Source organism: Dendropsophus ebraccatus, chromosome 11 (genome assembly GCF_027789765.1).
Source record: "Dendropsophus ebraccatus isolate aDenEbr1 chromosome 11, aDenEbr1.pat, whole genome shotgun sequence".
Classification (NCBI taxonomy): Eukaryota; Metazoa; Chordata; class Amphibia; order Anura; family Hylidae; genus Dendropsophus; species Dendropsophus ebraccatus.
Genome location: NC_091464.1, coordinates 69,300,427 through 69,326,520, shown reverse-complemented (window position 1 = coordinate 69,326,520; position 26,094 = coordinate 69,300,427). Strand labels below are relative to the sequence as shown.

The window sequence follows — 26,094 nt, the reverse complement described above, 5'->3', positions numbered from 1 at the left end:
TAGTTATCTCATGAAACCAATTTAACACAAAGCACAAAAAGCTATTAGATAACATAGCAAGTGTCACCAGGCTATGTTGTTATGTTATCTCATGCCATACATCTTGGTATATATTGAGTTTAGGTATAAGTTAAGAAAGTCACATCTATACATTCATACAGTCATACAGATGTAAAATGACTAGATGTGTCCATCATTATCCTTCTTTAAATCAAAATTTACATTACAAATTTAGCAAAACCCTCAACCAGCTGCAATTCACATTAAAACCCTGAGTGGCCATTCATAGACAGATACAGCATACAAAATGTTTAGAAAGAGTGTTATGAAATAATCTTATGCCACTTATTTGAGGATATGTAGAGCCACATAACAAGATAAGGAAGGACCTATCTATAGGTGCCAAAATAACACGGACATAATAAACTAGATAATGTAATTGTATCCTGTGAATATCAGAGATTGGATATGCAAAGTCCATTTACCAATGACACCCCCTTCAGTATTAACAGGCAAAGTGCACATATAATTGTGCATCCCTAAGGCTGACCATGTACTCATAGACCATGGTCCGGGCTAGGATCACTCTGGCTTTCTTATAATTAATGCCCCAGTAAAGGTATAACCTATTTATACTAATTCAGCCATTTTCATTATGCATAGGTCCTACTCAATTCTTTTTTTAATAGGTAACAAAAAGAGTCAGTAGGTGCTAGGTGCATCTTGGCTTCTAGTAAGTCAATAGGTTACATCCTCTTATTTTATGCTTCATTACTTCCACTTCGCATGCAGCACCTAATACTTTATTCATATCACTAGTTCATGGGAAATTGATAAGCCACCGTATCATAATGATTGGTTCAGCCCATGAACTGGCTTTCCACTGTGTGTGTAGGAAAGAAGGGGAAATTAATGCTTCTTCACAGCTGTCTGATACATCCGACCCTTAGCCTAGGCCTACATACATCCCATGCATTATTAACTACACTATGTGGAAATATTAGATGCATACAGCAAGTTGTTCAATAATTATATTAGATTTTTGGGGAAAAAATTGAGTTCATTATCTCCTTTGGGTCGTCTGGTACAGATTACAGCTAAGTACAATTATTAGAGCACCGGATTGCGGTAACCTTTTTGCTGTGTATAAAAGTGGTTTCATTTACAGCTGCACAGTATTCACAAGGGTATTCATAAGTCTGCAGTTCATGTTAAAAGATAGCGGGGGATGAAGAAATGAGGCTTTTCTGCAGAATAATGTCCATAAGTGGAATATACAATGTAACAGGGGTGACAGCTAATTCATTCCTAATAAAATTCCAAAACCTATGTAAAATGTTGCTTAGGCCAAAAGGTCATTTATTATTTAGACTATAGAGTGTATATTTGCTCCCATTCATTTTAATAGGAGCTGAGATGCAGTAGCCCAGCACAGACATTACACTTCTAGAAGAGCTTTTTGCTTCCAGCAGAGTTTACTGCGTAAGGTAATAATAATAATAATAATAATAATAATAATAATAATAATAATATAATTATATATATATATATATATATATATATATACACACATACATATATATATAGAGTTAATTTTGCATATTACTGCGAAACCTTCAACGGACTACAAGTCACATTACAACCACTAGGTGGCCATACATACCATACATATATGTGTATAGCGTAAACATCCCCCATCCGAGTATTGTTTTTTTTTATAAACTGGACATCTTTGGAAAGGTGAGGATGGACATATCTGTATTTTCTTGCCCATAATAAAGTAAATAGTTTCAATTGAGGGGTCAAGGATATTAGTTGTTTACCCATTATTCATTCTGTTAATTATAAGTACCATAGAAGCTGTGTATTGTCTATGTGACATCCACCCTTTATTGTACCCATTATCATACACCACATATTTGGGTTATATCAAGTGCCAAAAAGAAAGGTAAGTATACATCTGGTAATAGTAGCTAAGAGTAGGAACATCATTGATCTTTATGGGATAAGCTTACATAGCAGTTACCTTTACAACATGTACTGTATATGATAGGAACCTATATATTATTACACCCCATGTAATAGATGTATCCATATAGCTGTGTGTTCTTGTTATAGCACATTACACTGTGCACCCTGCCAAATGGGTTTCGGCAGTAAACACCAGATAAAAGAACAAGTATATTGGACATAAAAAGAACGCCAGCCCAAAGGAGCCATCTCTTCCAGATAATTATGTTCAAGATGGCAGCTAATTGTTTCCTTAATGATCTCGGCGTCCCTGCCTCAACAATCATTTTATGACACCTTCTTTTATGTCATTAATACTCCGAGCATTGGAAGCAATTACGCCGTTCTTATATGGTATATATTCCTTTTGGATTTTTTCTTCATTAACTCAGTGGAGTTGTGGGCTAGATGAAATAGCACCTATGGGTCACATTGACTGATGAGAGCGTTTTACTGTTTGCTTTGTAAAAATGTAATTGGAATCCTTATTAACCCCCTTTGTCTTTTTATATATTGTAGCATAACAAATATTGATCTCTGAATACAAACAGCCCTAAGAAAATCATTACTGGTTCTGGATCAGCAGTTCATTTATATTGCTAATAAAATATATCTATTTCTTTTTAAATAAAACAGATAATTAGAATATTGAATAGAAATACAAACAGTGGGGTATAAAGGAGCACACATCAAATTATCTCAAGGAGATTTCATAGATGGTTTATGCATTGGTTTTATTTTTTTATGTTGTTTTATGTTTATTATGCTGTATGCAGAATATTATTGCAGTATAATCTTGAAGGTTCCTAATTTTTTAAATATTACTTAAAATTATAAATTCTTAAAATTTCTAAAAATGCTAAATTCTTAAATATTACTTTAAACTTAAATATTAAGTTTAGTTAGTGTAGAATTTAGTTTAGCGATATACCCCGAATGTAAATACCTTGGCCAAGGCAGATTGCCTAGTTAGTGCCCCCTCTCTGCGGTCCATGTGTACACATAGATGTTTCTTCCCTTTTGTTCAACACTCACCTTTAAAATGAAACAGGTGGCACTAGAGATTTTTTTTATTTCTTTATTTTTTGTTTGTTTTTGGAGAGCTCATTTACATAACTTTCTCCCAGGGTGCATTGCCCAGCCTATAAAACTCCCTACACAAGGTGAAACATAACCCCCCAAAGGTGCAGTGTTCAATGAATTGCGATGTGTGTGAGAATATATCTCTACCAGCTGATGGCACTGTAACATGAAATGCTGATGTCTTGCTTTCAGACATATCAAAGGTCATGTGAACTGCTGACACCATTTATAGGCAACTGAGACACAGCTTACAGTCTATGGTCAATGAGCTGTATTATGATTACTCACAGACAGCAATGTATTAGCCACAAAGGATAGGATCATCCCTGCACCTGAACACACACTTCTAAAAGTCACATATTTTTGCTCAAATCGGGTAGTTCATGTAAATATTTGAGACTTTGGAGACTGTAAACTATGAGTTTTCTGTAAACTGTAAAATATGAGTTTTTTGTACCATCTTCTGTACCAATACCGTACCAGTTCATATCTGCACTGTAACTACTCCCACATGTAAAATAATAATAACAAATAATAACAAATTATTATTATTATTATTGTTATTGTTATTGTAATTATTATTACCACTTTACCTTGTTGGCTTCATGAATGGCAATGGCATGTATTGCTTGTTGATTTCATTTATTTCCAGGGGTTTTGTGGGACTTACACATTAGGAAATAAATATACTAATATTCAATCTGCTGATTGAAGGGGATGTGGTACTTACGAGAATGTTGCAATCTTTGATCTCATACCAGACAGAGCTCCATGCTTTCTATAGTGGCTGTACTTGGTACTGCAGCTCCTCCAGTCAACTGAACGAGATGAGTAGCAGTACAGGGGGCTATGACTAGTGCATGCACAGCACTGTAGAAGCAGATAGTGGTAACCGGCCCACCTGGGTAGTGCAGGACCAATGGACCTTTGGATCCAGAGTAAACGATAATGAAGGAACTTGTAGCAGTCGGCACTTGCTGGTAAAATTTTTATTTATTTTTTATTTATTGATAATCTTGATAAAAAGTCATCACAAAAGTCCATAAAAGTCCATGGAAATGCATACAGGACACACAGTCTGACATGTTTCTGGCCTTACCCGCCCTTAATCATAGATTTAGTGCCGACTGCTACAAGTTCCTTCATGCACAGCACTGTGCCTGGAAGAGACAAGGAGGCAAGCACTGTTGCCAGTTCAGTAAGTAAACTGGGATCCCCATTGTTCTGATATCAATAACCCATCATAAGAATAAATTACAAATATTAGAATAAACAGAATCTTTTGCTCAGTGGCGGTCCCAGCAGTTATATTCCCACCAATCAGTTGTTTTCTGTCCTATTTCCTATAATCTTGGGACAACCCCTTTAACCATTGCAGTATTACTTGCCTAGGTCATTGTGTAATAATCAAGGGTGATCTCCCCCTATGCTGCTCATATGTCCTATACATGGAAAAGACTTGTCTAGGCGAAACACCCCTGTATGCTTGTAAAAGTGATCAAGGGTGGAGAAATAGTGTAGGGAACCCCTACTCCCCAAAGTTGTATCTATATAGTCCAGCAGTTTTACTTGCAGGCAAAAAAAGATCACATTTCGTTTTGCAGCATCCGTAAAACATGTCTACCATTTCCCTATAACCCGACCTTTATATTAGATTTAATGTCCCATGAAGACATTACTTCTCTCTGGCTTGCACCACTAGCAGTTTATGAATCCATAGTTGTAACTAACACGTTAAATTAGTCCAAATTACACTTCCCTTGGTAAAATGGCACTTGCGGATACATAGCACTTAGGTTTGCAGTATTCCAGTATAAATTGCACAAGGGTTGGTTGATTCAGACTGGCAAACTTTCACGGTATTAATTGCAGTTGATTTGGATGTGACTAATTAATTTTTGCTTCAGCAAATTAGTTTTATTCTTCATTAGTCTCCTGTAGGAGGAAGACATTGTATATCATTACATCTTTGTCTGCGGAAACAATGGAGGGACGCAGGTCACCCTCATGGCTTGTCTTCCATCTAATTACTGGAGCTGACAGGATTGTTGCTGTAACACCTGCTTCGCAGACCTTCCAGTACAAACATACCTGTGGCTTTTTGTATCTATTATCCATAGGAGAAATATATCAGCTGGAAAACTAATGAAGCACCATTGAGCGAATTGCAAATAAGGTTTTAAATAAAGTTTTAGGAATTCACACATTTCCAGAATCACCTTCCGATTGACTCAACTTCAAAAGATGTCAGCTGTGGATGCTCAATAGTCATACGGCAACCTGAGCTTTTGGAAATGATTGAGGCTTGCTCTATGTGTGTTAACACTGACTGTGTAACTCGTGCAAGTCACAGTTCAATAGAACCCAGAGATACTAGACAGTGGGGAAAAAGTTAGCCAACTTTAAAAAAAAGTATAGTATAAAAATAGTTGGTGTACCCTGCTCCAACTCATAGTAGTGGTTTGGGCTTTAGTATTCTGTGTGTATTTCCATTTATATTAGTTACCCAATAGCTAAATATGTATGGTACCTAATCCTTGGTTTAGTACACATGCACAAAAACACCCAAAGAGATATATATATATATATATGTGTGTGTGTGTGTGTGTGTGTGTGTGTGTGTGTGTGTGTGCAGATTTCATTAAAGGACCTACTGATAAAAAAAAAAATGGCTGCTTTCTTCTAGATTTAGCAACACTCAGTTTGGGTGTGAAATTTGCATCTTAGTTCCACTGAAGTGAAGGGAGCTAAATTGTAAAACGACACACAACCTGAGGACAGGAATGGTGCTGTTTTGCAAGAAAGTAGCTGTGCATTTTCTAATTATGGATAACCCATTTAAGGACTCATGGTCTCATGGTACAAATTCAGTTTTGTTAGCAAAACAGGCCTCAATTCACATCATAACCACTGGGTAGTCAGATAGACAGAACATAAATGCATAAAGCATAAACAACTACTGATGGAGTACATATATACAGAGTACATTTCATATATTTCAATGGACAATCACATCAACTGGTTCACAAAATTGGGTGTTTAGGGTTTTTCCTGTACAGGCTTGGGAGTTTCCTGGGCATTCTCTTAGGTAGGGCTTAAATATTGGCAAGTATACATGTGGTGTGCTGACATGAGCGCCTGTAATATTGTTATCCAACTAAAAATTAAGATTAGCTGACCAGCTGTTCCTGGTGTATGGAGGAAAGTCAAGCTCTTGGCCTGTCCAAAGAAGACTGGTTTATTTATGTCCACCCTTCACCCAGATATGAAGGCATTTGACCCTCCGCCTTCTTCCCCTAGCGGATTTCCTGGGAGAGGAGTCTACACTACTATCAGCTTCAGATCACAACCACTCAGCCTGTTGCATCGGTATCTCCAGCCGTCAAACCTCATACCTGCTAATATAACTGCTTACCTGTTAGCCCCGCCCCCGCTTAATTTAAGAATATTACTGTGCTCTTGATCCTATAGATTATCCATACACATTCTTTTGGGTTTTATTATTTTATACCTCTTCTCCACCTTAATAATATCACATTTTTTTTGTAAATGTTTTTTTTACAGGAAATCGCAATGAAGTGGTAATCACAGAGAATAACAACAGCATCACCGAGCAAATCACAGATGTTGTCAAACAACCGGCCTTCATTGCAGGAATTGGTGGTGCATGCTGGGTCATTCTCATGGGATTCAGCATATGGCTGTACTGGCGCAGAAAGAAGAGGAAGGGGCTCAGCAATTATGCCGGTAAGATATGGCCTGAAAATAATATGACTTCCCTAGAGCTACCAATTCCAGTGCCACAGAAAGAAAACTCATAGCTGACCTTGCTGCATTGCTCATTATAGATATGTTACAGAGGAAGCCATCTATTATTTAAGACAAAAATCTAATTTTTACTAACTCTTGAGAAAAATAAAAATAAAATAAAAAAAGTTGTAGGTGGCAGGAAGTGGTTCCAAGGTCGATGCATATATATAGATATTTGATGGCTAAATACGATAGATAGATAGATAGATAGATAGATAGATAGATAGATAGATAGATAGATAGATAGATAGATAGATAATATATAGATAGATAATAGTTAAATAGGAGATAGATAGATAGATAGATAGATAGATAGATAGATAGATAATAGATAGATAGATAGATAGATAGATAAATAGATAGATAGATAGATAGATAGATAGGAGATAGAAAGATAGGAGATATGAGATAGATAGATAGATAGATAGATAGATAGATAGATAGATAGATAGATAGATAGTCATTCCCGAGTAGGTTAAGTCCCATCATTATTGTTCCACCTCCACATCACCAGTAATTCAGTGACCCAGATAATTCCAGCAGTCCTCGGCTGTGGTAGGCGTATCTAATAGTTCCTGGTACATCAGAAACTCGTTCTTCTTCAGGACCAGGGAATTTGATAGATCTTTGCGGAGCTAAAGATCAAATGGATAAGATGTTAGATCAAACCAATAGTACTTCAAAGCATGATCCAGCGTGCTATATTGTGGCACGGCTTCTCTTGAGATACGATCATGTCAGATGTTTGAACTCTCCAGACGGTGAATATTAATGGATGGAATTATGGAGATTCAGGGAAACAAAGGCAGGAAAAATATAAGTGAGCGTAAGAAGGAGGGTCTGAGAATGTTGTTACAATTTGTTCCTAGAAAGAGGAATTAGGGGAATATGAGAAATATGAGATATGACATGATATCTTTTCATTTCTTTCACGATCTCATTGCCGGCGTTTTGTTAAGATCACTTATACAGAGACCTGGTTTCATTATGCATTATTCCTTTAAATGTATCGATGAATATAGATGAAGGTAAAATGATACCATGCCTGTGATTCCATGAAAATTTATACACAAGTATAATAAAATGGAGTGCACACTGTATAGTGCTTATGGTTTCCAGGGTAGTTACTGTGGAGGGAATATACTTATATCTACTCCATTATTCTGCCCTGAACATGGGGTTGTCCATGGGTCTTCCAGACTGCACCACTCTTGTGTGATAATGGTGTATTCCATAGAATATGGAAAAACTCCACTACCACACCTAGCCTGTAGCCAAGGGTGGTGCTACCGCTTACCAAAGAACCAGACTTTTTCTAATCCTCTTTGTAGATAGATATGATTTAATTTAATAGATATATAGATAGATAGGAGATAGATAGATAGATAGGCAATAGATAGATAGATAGATAGAAGATAGATAGGAGATAGATATATAGATAGATAGGAGATAGATATATAGATAGATAGGAGATAGATAGATAGATAGATAGATAGATAGGCAATAGACAGATAGATAAATAGATAGATAGATAGATAGATAGATAGATAGGAGATAGATAGATAGATAGATAGGAGATAGATAGGAGATAGATAGATAGATAGATAGGAGATAGATAGGAGATAGATATATAGATAGATAGGAGATAGATAGATAGATAGATAGATAGATAGATAGATAGATAGATAGATAGGCAATAGACAGATAGATAGATAGATAGATAGATAGATAGATAGATAGATAGATAGATTGGGAAAATCAACCATTAGGAGGCCGATTGTGTTATGAACAATGCAATTTGGGATGTACCTTCTGATATACAATATGCCATTCAATTTAATAGGGCATTTCAGCTTTCTCTACAACATATCTAGATGGAAAATGCAGTCAAAGATTATAATTCATTCAAACATAATTTGAATATAATTCATATATATATATATTTTTTTTTTAATCGCTGTCTGAAATGAGACTATGTTCATTGTAACTCAAAACCTTCACTCTAATATTTGCTTCCATAACTTCATAAATGCTAAACCATTGCAAGAGAAATGTGATAGACTGCGTTGGGTTACCTTACGATTGCACAGATGTGGCACAGCTGATTTGGCCTTTCAACTATTGTCAATGCAACCCTATGCCAACATTCACATAACACGACTTGATCTAACATGGCATTGTACCATAGAACCAATTCAGCTCTGCTACATCTGAACATTTCTACAAATTCCAACGTGCTTATGGGATGCTTTCCGTACATTCTCATTCCTGACACTATCGACATGCAACGTATCACTTGATAAGACCCTCCATTGGCTGCTGAGTGGCTATTGCTTCAAACAAAGTCATGTGACCATGCCGAGAAGCGTCGCTCTCATCACTTGCTCACTGAAATGTCTATGATATTTTTCTTCAGCCGAGTTTGTAACTCAAATTGTCTTCTTGTTTTGCAGTTCAGTCCTTCACCTTTACCCCTGCAGGTACTGTCCATTAGTATGTGTTACCTCTGCACCACCATATCATTGAACTCATTGGCTCTCAGAATTAAATATAATTAAGCCCAATTGGTAACTATCATTTGTGATGAGGATCTGATTAGAAAATTATATATGAATAGACCCAGTGCCCCCCCTCCCTCCTGATAACTCATCCCAGTAGTTTCTATCTATCCACCAATGCCCTATGCTTGATTTTAATACAAGCAGTCACCCTCCATGCTTTAAGCAAAACCCTTTCCAAAGTATTATATTTATTTCTGAGAGACGTATCTATCATCCAGCCTGCTAATAAGACGACTTCAGCTCAGCGCGCAGGGAAATTCTTTGCTTCTTTAAAAAAAAAAAAAAGCCTATGAAGCTTAAAACCATTATATCACCAATTATGTGCTAGATACATTTTACACATCATTTACACTGCGACATAGATTATTACAAGTTTTATCCAAATTGGGCGAATATCCTCTTTTTCTACATCCTTTGCTTAGATTCCCCAGATACAACCATGCACCACAAAGTTGCACTTGGCCCAAAGAAGGGGAGCTGGCACAACTCAGGTATATCTATTTGATATCGTGAAGAAATAAAGCGACCTCTTATACCAATATGGCGGGCTATAGTAAACGTGATCGTTTGCAGATCTAGGTAGAGACTACTAATACTAATCATTTAAAGGGAGCCTGTCAGCAGTGCCATCAAGACTGGTGATAGTCCTATACAGAGGTCAAGGAGTGTACTGATCCTATATCAGTCATGAGCAAAAAAAGAAAAGAATTTGATGCCCCAGCCACTGCAATGGCAAGTGCCCAAGAGGCGGGCCCTTTACATTAGGGGCCCCTCCCAGTTTTGAATAACAGCTCTAGTGGTGCCAAGCTGTCACAGCTGAGAGGGACAGAATGTGGCATCCTCTTAGTATCCCTCATGAAGTAACAATTCTGAACCATCTTCACTCATAGCTCTGTAATGTGCCGTTCTTCTGTTATTCTCACTAGAAATGTATGACTAAACTGACAACTGGGTTGTATTAGTAGGGGGTGTGTCTCTACTTTATCTCTGATATGATCTCACACAGAGCAGTGATACACCTCCTCCAAATGGTGACACCCAGTTGTCTATTTACTCCTACATTTCTAGTGCGAATAATAGAGGAACGGAGCAACGCAGAGCTATAATAAAATATTTATTTAATGGGGAATATAAGTATATGTTAAAAGTGGAAAGGGTTTTCTGTAAACAGTATTTTCTACAGTCATGCCAGTTACATGATGGAACCAGACAGTATCATTACACCCCCACCCCTGACCTCTGTATAGGGCTTTCAGCTGTTTCCTTTTGGGGTGGTATAAAATGGGAAAAGAGCAATAAGCTAAGGAGAACACTCAGCTCAATGGATAAAAGAGCTATTTGCATGGTTTGATATAAGAAGGTTTCACATAAGTGGGTGCCTGTAGTGTGCATATGTGCTATAAGGTTACATTTGGATATAGGGAAATCTATGTAGAGTACAGTAGATACACTGGGGGAGATTTTTCAGTCATGGTGTAAAGTGAAACTGGCTTAGTTGCCCCTAGCAACCAATCAGATTCCACCTTTCATTTTCCAAAGAGTCTGTGAGGAATGAAAAGTGGAATCTGATTGGTTGCTAGGGGCAACTGAGTCAGTTTCATTTTACACCATGTTTGATAAATCTCCCCCATTGTGTATAGTAAAACTGTAATGTTCCTATGGTGTTATTAGATACTATAGGACATGGATCAATCAGAGTGGCATGTTGTATTGTCCAATAAACAGCGTCTCAATTATCTGCTCATACGTGGACAGTTGTGGCCACCCGAAATACCAAGTAATGGGATCGTCTGTCCCATCGGGTCGCATATTTGCATGGACAAATTGAGAAAATCTGGGATTCAGGATCTTAAGGGACACGGTTAATGTGTTCAAGCGATGAGAGGTCACAGATGCCTGGTCAAAGCCATTATAGTCTAGCCACTACTGACATTTGATAGATCAGGTTTTAATATGCTTCTGCCGTCATCTGACACCGAATATAGACACAGTTAGATCATCTGTAGGGTATGACCATTCTACAAAGGGATCCTCATTATACCGAATGCACTAGGAGTATAAGACAACTTGATTTTTTTTTTACATGGCACTAACATACAGTATACCGTATATAGGGATTGTAATGTTGTTGAATGTAATGGGAAGGTACAGTGCTTTAATGTATTTATTATCAGATGCTATAACATGGTTATTTAAAGGAATATAGCAATGATAGACCTGGGCACCAGATCAGCCCTGGCATTGATTTAATATAGAGAGATGTCCTAACAGCCACAGAACCTACAAAGTCTTCCATATAACCAAGGGAACAGTGTCCCTGGTATCTGCTACAGGACAATGAGGGTTAATGAGGGTTAATCAGTAACAATGAGATTCCCCCACAGGCTCCTCTATTCCACCAGAGAACAGCAGTGCGCAGACACAGTGATATATCATGCTAAATGCATGGAGGTATAATCCCTCTAGACTGCACCATGTCACTTAAGAAATGATTACTTAATGCTTATACGGATGTAGCAGAGCTGAAGTGTTTCATTTGTGCAAATGGAAAATCAGAATACATAAAGCCAAGCAACAAGCACTGCTCTTCTTCATCCTATAGATATCTCTAATGGAGGTTTTATTGTAGAGGTGACTACTAATATGCTGTATACTCATATGGTGTCCAGGCCTAGATCATTAACAATATCTAAGGCTTATAAGGACAGCAGAAATTTTGTCCGGGACCCGATGACTTTTTGCTGACCTTAGTAGTATCTAAGGTTAATGCTGATGTAGCAGAGCTGAAGTGTTTTTTTTTTTTTTGTTTGTTTTTTTTGGAAGGGGAAAATCATAATACATAAAGCCAAACAATGGGCGCTGCTCTTCTTCATCCTAATGATATCTCTAATGGAGATTTTAATGTGGAGGAGACTACTAATATATGTCTCCTTATACAGCTTAAATGGTGTCTAGGACTGGATCATTAGCACCACCTTAGTAGTATCTAAGGCTTATAAGAACAGCAGATATGGTGTCCAGGACCGGATCACTGTTTGCCCGCCCTAGTAGTATCTAAGGCTTATAAGAACAGCAGATATGGTTTCCAGGACCGGATCACTGTTTGCCCACCGTAGTAGTATCTAAGGCTTATAAGGACAGCAGTTATGGTGTCCAGGACCAGATCACTGTTTGCCTGCCCTAGTAGTATCTAAGGCTTATAAGGACAGCAGTTATGGTGTCCAGGACCAGATCACACTTTAATAACCTTAGTAAAATTTTAAGGCTTTTAAGTACAGCAGAAATGTGACCAGGATCTGATCACCCTTTGCCTCCTTTAGTAATATAAAAGATATGCTAGAACAATAGAAATAGTGACCAGGATTTGATTACTCTTTTTGTGGTTGGACTGCACCTTAGAAATATTTTAAGGGGTTATCCAGCGCTACAAAAACATGGCCACTTTCTACCAGAGACAACACGACTCTTGTCTCCAGCTTGGGCGGGGTTTTGCTGCTCAGTTCCATTGAAGTAAATGGAGCTTGATTGCAAACTGCACCTGAACGGGAAACAAAAGTCGTGTTGTCTCTGAAAGAAAGTGGCCATGTTTTTGTAGTACTGGATACCCCTTTAGAACAGTAGAAAGGGTGGCCAGGATCAGATCACTCTTTGATCACCTTAGGAATATTTAAGACATGTTAGAAATAATAATAATAATAATAATAATAATAATAATAATAATAATAATAATAATAATAATAATAATGTTAGAAATAGTGACCAGGACACAACCTCTCCTTTATCAGGTTATATTTAAGGCATGCTAGAAGCTTACAGCCAAGGGTATACATCGGAGAGGAGAGTGACTGAAGAAGACAGGGTGCTGTCAGGCAGGGATACATCTATTAATTACTATGAGATCTGACAGTCCCTCCTGTATTGATGGACTACTGACTGGCTGCAATGTTTTCTTTCCAGCGCTCATTCACTCAGGATCTGTCTGGGATTCATGATTCTTCTTTCTAATCAGCTTTTTGTAGGTTATTACAGGAATGTCTTGCATTTTAATTAAGTGCAGGTATCAGCATTCCTCTAATATTAGGAGTATGGCTGACATGATAGATCCAGCTGTAGAGCAATGCCAGATGTGTCCTTTACCTTCCATATATACAGCCTTTTCTTTGTCTCGTAAATGGAGCACCTGCATGGAATGCCCTATTGCCAGTAATCCTTACGTATTCCAGTGAAATCTGTGTTTGATGTCTATCCTCATTGTCTATTGTCCTGGTGTAGAAATGTACATTGTGAATGTAAAGTCAGTTCCTTCTGATGTTATCCATATGCCATATCTGAGTCCAATATTCATGAAATGATCAATTATATAAGAGCAAGGGGTATAGTGCAGACCAATGCACCCCAAGTGGCTAATTCTGTTCTTATGTGACTGAAGTACATGAAGCTATGATCAACCTACAGCAGGAGTAGGGAACATTGGCTCTCCAGCTGTTGCAAAACTACAACTCCCATTATGCTTTAGCTTTGGCTGTCCATGGTAATTTTGCAACAGCTGGAGATCCAAGGTTCCCTACCACTGACCTACAGTATAAGGCTTCATGTGATGTATTTTGTTCTAAAAGTATGACTTTCCTTGAAGCATAGCCAGTCAGCAATGTTTAAAGTGAATGTCCACCTTTTAACATTATCCTATGCAACTTTTTTTTAACACAGTATACATCAGAGCTTTAAATCCAGTGAGTACAGTACATGCACCCGCCACTAGAGGGAGATTAGGAGCTTATTGCATAGAGTTTTACCACAAAAAGTATGCAGTAAGCTCCAGAGCTCCACCTAGTGATGGCTGGGGGGGCCAGTCGGATTTTCATTATTAAAGTACATGTATTGTATGAAGGGATATGGAGCTCTGTATTAAAAACAGAGCTTAGGTTACTATTGAGCTATACTAAGACAGCTATACTAAGACTATTTAGATTAAAAGTATATATATATATATATATATATATATATATATATATATATATATATTGTGTGTTGAAAGGTGGAAATGCACTTTTAAGTGTACTTCTGGAGACAAACTGGTAAATTTGTTGTTACCTGAAATCTACTATTTTGATGATGTATGATGAGTATGAGCATGCTCTGGAGTCTCGGGGAAATACTGCAAACCTTCAAAATGGTAGACTCAAGATATGTGCACTAAATATTAGGTCAATGTTCTTTTTCTGAAACTGGGCATTTGTGATGTGATATAAATGTACTGTGTATAGTTACAATGTTCACAAAATGTCCTTTCTTTACTATAACCCTTGGCTATTATGTTGTCTTTGGTTTTACGTTGCATGTAGACTCAACCCTAAGCTGACCACTCACTGAGCACCAGTATCACTCCACTAAAGGTTATAATGGGGCCAACGTCAAGACACATTTCCAAACTTTCTCAAATGTTCCTCATTGCTTCCCGTTAACTCTCAATGTTATCCCTTATTTCTCATAAAAGAGATCAGTAAAAGAAGCACATCCACCCTGTTACTGGTACAGCAAAGCTGAGTTTGTCATCTGACCCAAATGAGATACAAAATAATCTATTATATTATCTTTGGTTTTCTCAATGACACTTACAATAGTAAATGACTCTTTCATATAAAATTCATGGAAATTCAACATGTCTAACTGTTCTGCCCCCTAACATCATCAGTAGGGAAGAGTCAGTAATCCCTTGTATATACTAGAAAATTACTCTGTGTCAATGACGTGAATGGGTCATAGTTACATTAAATAGTAAGTTTGGTTTAAAAAGACACATGTCCATCAAGTTTAACCAAGGGGGATGGGAGGCGGCGGTCCAGCCAATGTTTTTAATATATATGGAGGTCAAATGTGCATGAAACCTACAGGGCCTTTGGATGGAGATATATAGCTTCATACACTGTGTATAGGCTTCATTGGACACCAGATGTGTGAAGAAAATTTTTTACTAGAAGCAAGAGAATACCTCCATCTATATGGATTTTAATGGAGCATACCACAATTTTTTTTTTCTGATATACACATAATATGATAGAAAGCCATACGTGGTGCACAGGTAACTTCATACACCCCATAGCACCCCTTTATACAGAACAGAGCCATTACATGGTCAGGCTCCATGAGACCTAACAAACAGTGGTACCTCAATGACAATTTCAGCTCTGCTGCATCTGCATGTAATTTCTATTCATTCAGTTTGGTCATGTGCCAATACGATTATGCTGAGCTCGGGTAAAATGACTCTTGCCGTCCATATTTGTGATTATTTTTCTTCTTTTTTTATCTTTTCCCTCGAAGCACATACACATCCATTTAGAAGAGAACAGCAAAATAAATGATCTTCCTTTGTGTCTGATGAAATCTCAGACATGACAAAGGAGAGATGTCTTCTCTTTTTTCTTTCTTCCGAGCTGTGTATATTTAATATAAGCCAGTTATTTGGTAATGGAGTAATTACTAGTAGGATTGCACTCCGACGAACATTGTAATGATGAGCTCGGCATTAAAACATAATTGACTTTGTTTTTTTCTTTTTCTTCTTCTTGCTTTTAATCTACAGTCACATTTCAGAGAGGAGATGGCGGACTAATGAGTAACGGAAGGTAGGCCGTGAAATTAAAAAGCAATCTTCTAATCGTACACCTCTGTCTTCATGTCCCAAGGCTATGCCGCTAAGGGACCTACAATGCAGAACAGATCAGCTATTTTGGAATATTACAACCCAAGCCCATTGTCTCCAGTGGATTGGGTGAACAACACTGACCCAGATGTTTTGCATTGTATTCCCTGATGTCTCGAGGGAAAAAAAAGATGGAAATAAACATAGTATAATAAGTGATGTGTTCATTTGCAAGCAGAATGTTTATTGCATTAAGTAGATATTAGCAAATGAAGTTGCTGTTGTTTAAGGGCGCTTATTGGCTCGTTCTAAATTGCCTAGAGTGAACAATTACACATAATCGATCACAGAATAAATGATTCATGGATGATGGATAGGCTGTAGATTGATAGAACTGAATTCCTTGACTTTGGTTACTCAATTGAAACTGATAAAACTTGATAGTGCCCCCATATATCCTCATTTACATTCCCTTTGCCAATATGGAGATTGCAATTAGACCTTGGTTATAACTCGCAATCTCTTATTTAATCAATATTTTAGCAAAAGGAGATTAGGCCTAATGAGAGCTCACGGATGTTACGAGAACAGTATCTTTTCCTTATTGCAGTTGCCTAGGAAACAGGGTCTTCTCTTAGGGATTTAAAGAAGCGTTTTATTGGAAAACTACAATGGTTATTAATGCTACTTTGGGGTTGGAGAAATGCTCCATGCATGGGGGTTATTATGTAGTATGGCTGGAAAAATAATGAATGCATTAGTGTAGGAGGATCATTTATAAAGATGTGTTTAGGAGGTACATACACATGGAAGCTGATGAGGGTCAATGATAATCTATTGCCTGAGGACCAATGGAGATTATGTAATGTTCAAATATTTAAAGAATATTAAAAAAAAATTATATGTGACTTGCTTAATAAATTTGAGTCATGTCTGATACCTTCTACTGGCTTTCCCTCTTTATGGTGTTACATATAGTGCTCAAATAATACAGATGTAGTGGCCTCAAGACAGACCAGTGGTTCACCATTGGCTGTGTACAGATTCATGCTTTAATAATGACATAGTGTGCCACTTAACTCTGTTTAGCAACTACTACAGACAGTTTCCCTAATAGTGATGGCCAGTCAGGATCAAGTAGGATCAAGGAGAAAATTTCAAGGCAAGTTCTGCACTAGACATTCTGGTCAGTAGTGACCCGATGTGCACATGGGTTGCATAACCCTAAGGCCAATTTACCATAAAAACTTGCAGAGGCAGTTGTGTAATGTGCTAATATTACTTCCGCAGAGCTGCGCTTCTTAAGGATGTCAAATTAAAATGGTTGTGTTACCAATAACACACAAGATAAGGGGAAAATATATGATGTTTTGTGATGTTGTCCCCTGTTTTCATAAGTGATGGGGCTTGCACTGATTATACATTTATCGCTAGTGATGAGCAGACTTGCCGAATGGTTCAGGTTTGGAAATGTTTTCCAATTCCAAATGCTTGGCATTTGGCTCTCGGTGGCTGGAGAAGTTGGATCCTTCCCTAGGGTGTCTTGGAAAACATGGATACATGTTTTCCTGGCAGCCCTAAGGCAGCCCTAACTTCTGCAACCACATGGAGTTAAATCTAAACATTCGGATTTGTACAACGTTGACGAAGTTCACTCAACCCTATTTATCACTAGTCCTGTGAACAGAAAATACATATTAATGGTAGGACAACCCCCTTAAGTCTAATTCCTACAGAGTTTACAATGGTCAACCATAAGCCATTCATGGGATGATACCCGTGAAACCGAGTTCACAAAAAAGTTTTGAATACTTTTTCACCACATGTAGGTAATTTTTAGGAACATAAAGAGTAGATGTTAGCATTAGTTTATAGACAAGGAGGACAGATGAAACATTCATTAGTGTAGGACCATTGCATCAAACATGACTTTCCACCATCAATAGCCTACACCATGTTGTTATTCATATTGCTCTTGACTTGAGGACTTGAGTGAGAGTCAATCTCGTTCATGTTGCTTTCTAGCTCAATCAAAATGATAACCAAGGTCATAGTGACTATGGATGGTGGTCTCTTCTAATACCGATGTTGACCCAGTCCATATCATTCATCAAATCCAGTGAGAGCACTTTTATAATGTGGTCATTGAAGAATTCAGATTAGATCAAGTCACAAAAGACCATGAGAGATTTTTCACCACCTTCCTTCCCGAATGCATCACATCACCATGACAACACGCCATTTAATGAATGAACTAGACGAGATTAAATGCATTTTACAGTAGTTTAATTCCAGCCCGCCTTGTCTTATACTACAAAGCTCAGGCAGAAAAAGGATCAGTTTGCGGATGACAGGCACATATTTGAAATGTGAAAGGTGAAGAAAAAAGTAGCTCAAAGTCCTGGAAATGACTGTTTCGGAAGAGTCATTGTGAGTGATTGCTCCCTGGAGGTGTTCATTTATCACTAGCCCCACGTAAGGTTTCCTCCCTAGCTGATAGCTTACTCCATTTCCCAGACAATATATTTCATTCAGATTCATGGAGACGCGACTGATGATTGGATGAAGTGATTTGCATATCATTTTCTTTTTTTTTTCCTTTTTTTGCATTGCTGTGAAACATTGATACCGATACAGAATCCTACTAATAAATAACACCTTTTCTTCTTAACTCTATAGTCGCCCAGGACTCTTAAATCCAAGTGACCCCAATTATCCGTGGCTTGCTGACTCCTGGCCAGCTTCCAGCATGCCTGTAAACAACAGCAACAATGGACCAAATGATCTGGTGAATTTTGGATGCGGAGGTCAGTAATTTCAAAAATTACATTAGTGCTTAGTGATGGTTTAAACAATAATGTTATCATATCCTGAACATATAAGAACAACTCCATTTACTTGATGCTTTATTTAGCCGATATCACTAATACCATTGTCTTTAATAAATGAGTACAGCACTTGACTATCTTTAGCACTTTCAAAGAAAGTTAGTGGAGCTACCCCATACACGCTTGACCGCCATTCCATAATGAGGAAGAAGGGATTCCGGTTCTCATAGTCAGTTTAGGACCCAGCAGTCAGATGCTTATTGTGTATCCTATCCAAAACTACTATTCGATCGAATAGTAAGGTATTTGATCTTTTGAATATTATCGAATAGTTTGCCGAATATTCAATAAATATTCGATAAGCGTTCAAATGCCCCAGCTTCCGGGTTTTACCTCCAAGTGGTCTAATAGATGTTTTTTCAATAATCGAATACTTGTTCCCATTGACTTTAATGGGATCGAATATTCGATCGAATATTTCAGAGATATTCGTACAAATATCGAATATTCAAATATTTCACTATTCGCTCATCACTATTAATGAGCTCATGTCAGCAATATATGGTGTCAGCAGCCATTTCTCGAGATAGCCGAATACAGTACCTGACTATCTTCAGCTCGTATAAAGAAAGTGAGTAGAGCTATACCATGTACACTTGATCACCACTCTATTACCCTGGACAGGGGACCCCAGTTCTTATAGTCAGTCAGTTATTTGTTAGGAACCATTGACCACACTAGTATATAACCATGGTATTGCTCAAAAGACCTTTTATTGATGAAATGCAGGTTTACTGTGTAGGGTATTTTATCCAGTCTCTGTATATTAGTAGACAGAAAGATTTCATGATTAACATAAATTGCTTTCCCTGGCCTAGCAGAGGCCACTTTGTAGCCATGGCTGTGCAGCCTTTCTAGCTTGTTCCAGCTTCAGTTACTGTAATCAATGGGAATTATTTCTGTAGCAGCTTGTGGTCCTGATCCTTCCCATACAAATCCTCCAGAAATCAAACGTCCGCTATTGATCGGCGTTACAGAACGCGCCACAAGCTGATATTTATATTCTTCTACATTTGTCTGTTGTCATTTTGTCCTTAAGCTAATTATATAAATACAGGATTAATACGGCTATCATAAAGGCTATTTATAAGCAGATTGCCGCTATAATTTATGTGTATATTAATGTAGGTTTGGGTTCAATAAGCCGCAAATTAACCTCAATACAAGGAAGATCGCTATTGTTAAAGTGGAGCAAACTCAATTAACAAATACATTTTCCTACAGTATAATTACTGTACATCTAACACGCCTGGGTTTTTACCTAGATATTCAAGTGTGGAGAAGGGGAAAAAAACAAACAAACAAAAAAAAAACTCTAAGCTTATCTGAGGGGAAAAGGGTCCTTTTTTCTATTCATATAGAATTGTTACTAAAGGGAAAATTAAATAAAGGAATACTCACCTCCCCTGTCCCCTGTAGCCGCGTACCAGCACCTGCCAATTCCCTGCTCATCATGTCCCAGCTTGTTCCTGCTTCCAAGATCTGTCATCTCAGAAAGAACCTGCCATCCAATCGCTGCCCATGGTAGTGACCCACCACAGTCACTGATTGGGCAAACAGGCACTTCATGCTTCAATGTCTCATGTCGGAAGCCATAAGTGGTGACAAGCGGGGGACTGGGAGGCAAACTGGAATGAGAGCTGTGGGGTACCAGTGGGAGTGAGTATTACTTTTTTTCCTACCACGACCCTGGTAAAATATCCAACATTTTATCCTACTGGGCAACCCCTTTCAGATACAAGTAATTATACAATAGAGTCAATGTCATAAATTTGGTACATGTTATAGTAAAAATATGAAAGTAAGTTCTGCCTCCACAGGATCCTCTCTGTTACCCCGAATTAATAGCACAATCAACAAAGAGTACCACCTTGAACCTGTGCTATTAAAGGCCCCCCTCCCCCAAGCTCCCCCCCCCCCATATAAGTATATAGAGATATGTGTGTCACCCTCATCTGTCAAGGTTTTAAAGGAGTGTTTAATAATAATAGTCATGTTTGTTTCAATAATAATAATAATAATAATAATAATAATAATAATAATAATTATTATTATTAGTATTAGTATTAATATTATTAATATTATTACTATTTCCCCACAATATTTCATGGCCATTTAGGAGTGTTGGCCCCTCATGTGCAGTTCATCACTCGGTCCACACTTGGGGATCACACACAGCATTGTATACAGTGATTAACAGACACCTTTAGATACTCTGCGAGATTTACTGTGTCACTTCCAATCATGCAGCATATTCTCATTGTTTTTGGGGAGGGGTGGAGGATTTGTAAGATTTGTGGATTCATTTTCTCGTTATTTGTCAATAGAGCAGACAGCTTGACATGCAATGAAGTATAGATCCCCCACCTCGTAGTGAAATATTCTAAACTTCACCTTCTCACATGAAGGTGTAAGGATGAAAGGATGGTTTTAAGCAGTGGAACGTGAAGGACGCGCGCTGGGCCTGTCACGAATGCTGATAGCTAGGCGGTGGTTGTACATCATTCTTCCTTCATTGGCTCATGGTTTCTTGTCTCAGCTGAAATGCAAACGTACTGAATGAACATTTTTTTTATTTTTTTTTTTATCCTGAACCATCATAGCTGAGGATTCCTGTGCATTATTGATTTTCTTCCTTCTTATGCCAATAATGTAGATGTGCTACCAGCAGCTCCAGGCCAGGGAGATAAAACAGCGACAATGTTGTCAGATGGCGCCATTTACAGTAGCATCGACTTTACGACCAAATCCAGCTTTAACTGCCCGGGACAAATGGCACAAACCACACCGTACGCCACTACACAGATTCTGCACTCTAACAGCATTCACGAGTTGGCGGTAGACCTGCCTGATCCACAGTGGAAATCTGTAGCTCAGCAGAAGTCAGACCTGACCGGATTAGGGTATTGCCTTCCTGACCAGGGCAAAGGGAACAATGGTAAGTTGTAGCTAGATGACATTTCCTATGTAGTGCATGCTAAACCAGTTCATCTCATTAACGCTAACCAATAGTCACCTTCACTAATAGAAATCATAATGCATGGGATTTGTACTAACTATATGCTGTACTTGTCCTTAAAGAGCATTACCCCTGTTTGAGAAAAAAAAAAAATCACCAATGAATATTGTCATCTTTTGTGGATGCCAATTATCTGTTAGGCAGGGTTCACACTGTTATTGCAATCTGTTTTTTTTTTTTCATTCGTTTTATGCCTTTGTGTGCATCCGCTTTGATCCGTTTTTCCATTGACTTCCATTATAAAAAAAAAGATCCAGTAATTGACCTAATTTTTGTATCCGTTAAAAAAAATTGAATCCATTTTTTTTTAAATAATGGAACTCAATTTAAAAATAATCAAAACTGATGCACACAAATGTATTTGTTTTTTTTTTTTCATCCATTTTATGTCCATTTATTTGCAAAAAAAAAAAAAAAAAAAAAAAACGGATTGCAAAAATGTACTGTGAACCCAGCCTCAATCTGCCTCCTTTCTTCTAGAAACAGTTCCACTATTATTCATAGGCGGTGTCTGGTATTGCATTGCCACACAACCTTAAGAGCGGCAGTGTTTCTGAAAACATTGTGGTGCCATTAATAGATTTACATTTCAGGGCATGGGAAAGCTTGATGTCACATTAGTTGACAAAAAGACTTTGATAGAAGAAGCTAACTCAATGACTGGTTTTTTGTTTTTGTTTTTTCAAAAAGGGAAATGCTCTTTCAATAACCCTCAGTCCTATTTTCATTTCAACCTCCTGCCTCCACTTTTGCTTTGCAAACTGCATGTAGCGCATGAGCTTATGCTTTGTACTAATCACATGATGCCACACGGTGACCTCTGCCCTTTAACCCTTAGCCTTACTTTACATTCCCGACTATCGTTCTGAGGGATTGTCAAATAGAATGCCACACAACCAGTCACAGGATTTCAGCACCACCAGCTCACACAACAGCTCTGAAAGAAGCGGAAGCCTTTCAGGTTGGTGTCCATTGTGTGATACAGGACCTGTCTCTTAGATGTCTGATAGAACGCTTATTGTATGCTCTAATATGTGTGTGTGTATATGCTTAACTTAATCATTGCATGGAGCATTCTGGTCTAATTCTAATAATAACAAATGCATATATGTATGTTTGATTCATGATTCCTATACATTGCACAATTTATTCGTAGTCTCGATACCCAAATGTAACCATCTCCATTCTGTAAAAGCACTTAACCACTGAGCCACTCTTATCCCAACCTCACAAAATACTGTATGGTGTTGCATCCTTTGTACCGACTGTTAATATAACCAAAATGCAATGTTTGCCGCAATCTCCATAGGTTTTGGTCTTTTGTAGGTTTTAAGGCTTTCATTTAGTCTCTAAGGCCAAAACATGAGGCAGTTATTTAACATAAAAGGAGGTCCCCTGCTTGGGTTTTCCTTTATAACCAGAGTGGGGTGTCACTGACAAACACAACCACAAAAAGAGAAGGCCAAAAGCCCAAAACACCCCAACTCTGACTCCACTTTGGCACATTAGTTTGTTGGTTACTCAGAAAAGAGGTTCTTGTTCAGGCTGTTCATGTTTATGAATTACATGGTCAGTCATTCTTCTGCCATTAGAGGTTCTTCAAGAGGTTCTGAAGCTTCACCAATGGCTTGGTTGACATAATCTTGACTGCTGTCTGGTGGGACTGTACAATGGCTGGGGGATACAAACCAGCTGGAGGAAGATACTGGTGACCAGACGCTTCCTGATATTATGAACCCCCAGATAACCCTCTGCTGGGTATTAACTTTTGTATTTTACAGTGTGTCCTTTTTCTATTCTTCTATGACCGAATACACATGAAGTAAGCGCTACGAAAACAGGGCCACTTTTTTCCTGAGCACCACTCTTGTCTGCAGTTTGGCAGCGGTTTTACAATTCTGTTGTAATGCTCCATTACTGAGCACCGGCCGGGCATAAAGCACTGGAGGCGGGCCCGCTGGCCCCAAGTGTGATGATCTGCCCTGCCCTCTGTGAAGCGGCTCTATTGATTCTAATGAAGCTGTGTCACAGATGGAAGGGGGTTTCATCCTATTGGGGACCATCGGCCCATCTTCAGTGCTCCAGAAATAGACCGGTGCCAGGCGACAGTTCAAAAAGAGGACCGTGGCACCGGCATCCCTGTGCTGATGCCGAACTGTTCATGTAAACAACAAAAAAGCAATGTACTGTAGCAGTGGAACATTCGCTTTAACTGCAAACCACACCTGAACTGGAGACAGGAGTGGTGTTGTCTCTGGAAGAAAGTGACCATGTATTTGTAGCGCTGGATAACCCCTTTAAATATTTGGATATGCGTATTATTGCAAATAACATTGCACTGCCCTGTTGCCATAGTACACAATAACATTTTGACAGTATGTCAGGGTTTTTTTTATTTTTATTTCAATGTTCATAGCAATATCTTTTCTGTACATAATACATGTGCATTATTTCTTATGACTTTTCTCAACAGGTGGCAAAGGAGGAAAGAAAAAGAAGAACAAGAACAGCACTAAGTCTCAGAAAAGTAATGGATCCAACTGGGCAAATGTTCCACTACCTCCACCGCCCATACAACCCCTTCCGGGCACTGAGATAGAACATTATGGCTTAGAGCATCAGGAAACAGGGTAAAGTATTGCTTCATTGGGGTTAACCCCACCCAGTTCTAACTGAAATGTAATTCCAGTTATAGCTAAAAACCTTGTAAGAAAATTTAAGATTTTTCTGTGCCCTTGTCCAGCTTTAACAACTCTAATTTTAGTTTACTGCTAATGTCCTGGTGATTAGTTGCAGTCTGTATGGAGAATGCATCAACAGTGTGATCATTTCTCTTGCACTGCCTCCACTGGGAATGTAAAGAATTGCACGGCACCCATTGAAAGCAATGGCCTGTCTTTGTCATATATAAGATGTGCAACATACTCCAGATACTATACAGTATATAACTACTCTCTAATAATAAATAGGGGACCTCAAATTTCTAATTTTGATATCTATTATAGGGTATTCGATATATATTTTCTCTATAGTCTATAGTGATGACATCACAATGACATCAGGGGAAAATGCCCATCCCAGCTGATGAAAAGCCAGCTCAGCCAGTCGCTGACTGGCTGAGCTGCCAGTCCATTAGCTGGGTCGCCACAATCCATCGCTAGAGAAGCATAGGGAGAGGTGAGTTAGCATTGTTTATTATGTTTCCACGCGCCTGCTGTTTGGGGAAAAATTCTTGTGGCTGGACCCTTTTAACTACTGTCATACTTTTTATTTTGTCATACTAATAATCATTTTAATCAAATTATCATTATTATTAAAAGAGAATACCGGCACGGATGTTTTTCTCAAAACTGCCAGGGAGGGATTGGGTGGATACACTTACCTCCCTGACTCCAGCACTGGTGTCCTCTGTTGTTCGTTCCAGTCCCCGGTCGCTTCTAGGTCTGTGTAGGGACCTGGGACGTGATGTGTCTCATCTGCTCAGGCAGGCAGAGGCGAGACACCGCTACAGCTGCTTACTGGCTGAGTGGGCTTAGAATATCACGTCCCAAGTCCCCTCGCTAGACCAGGAAGCTGCCAGGGACCAGTATGACCAGAGCCGGGGAGGTAAGTGTATGTTGTTTCTTTCACCCACCCCCTCCCTGGCAGTTTAAAAAAAATGCCCATGCCTGGAATCCTTCTTTAAGAATTGTTGAGGAGACAAAGTCACTTACATGATGTTTTTGTAATTCTATACATTCCCCATTAAATTTATTCACTTCCATATTTTGTACACTTTACATTTTCATTTCATTTTGCAGCCAATGTTCTTTTTTTTCCCTCTGTGTTCCAGTTCAGTCAAAACTATTTTAAGGGATTAGACAGAGTTTATTTTTACACTATCATAGTAGTGTCTCTGAACACAGTTTGATATCTTTTATTCCCGCTGAGAAAGACTTCTTGATTTTTAATACCTAATGGGAGCTTTGAGCTTTGTCAAACTTTAAGATTTTGAAGGATGTGACCTATAATTTTTGAGTTGCGCAGAATCCCAAAAAAGAAAGAGAATTTTTAGAGAAATAGTTTACGGCATGTTGTCTC

At 38.3% G+C, this 26,094-nt stretch overlaps 1 protein-coding gene across 9 annotated transcripts in view; it reads left to right on the top strand.

Annotated features, from left to right (window-relative positions):
• Window positions 1-26,094, top strand: part of ROBO2 (roundabout guidance receptor 2) — a 354,242-nt gene that overhangs the window by 310,118 nt on the left and 18,030 nt on the right. For 3 of the 9 annotated variants that reach the window (XM_069945953.1, XM_069945949.1, XM_069945948.1), the window contains exons 17-24: window positions 6,658-6,840; window positions 9,357-9,383; window positions 9,887-9,955; window positions 16,048-16,090; window positions 18,787-18,914; window positions 21,652-21,933; window positions 22,853-22,975; window positions 24,488-24,644. In XM_069945953.1, the coding sequence (XP_069802054.1) occupies window positions 6,658-6,840; window positions 9,357-9,383; window positions 9,887-9,955; window positions 16,048-16,090; window positions 18,787-18,914; window positions 21,652-21,933; window positions 22,853-22,975; window positions 24,488-24,644 (1,012 nt within the window). The remainder of the gene's footprint in view (window positions 1-6,657; window positions 6,841-9,356; window positions 9,384-9,886; window positions 9,956-16,047; window positions 16,091-18,786; window positions 18,915-21,651; window positions 21,934-22,852; window positions 22,976-24,487; window positions 24,645-26,094) is intronic. The other 6 variants (XM_069945955.1, XM_069945951.1, XM_069945956.1 and 3 more) reach the window with 4 other exon arrangements.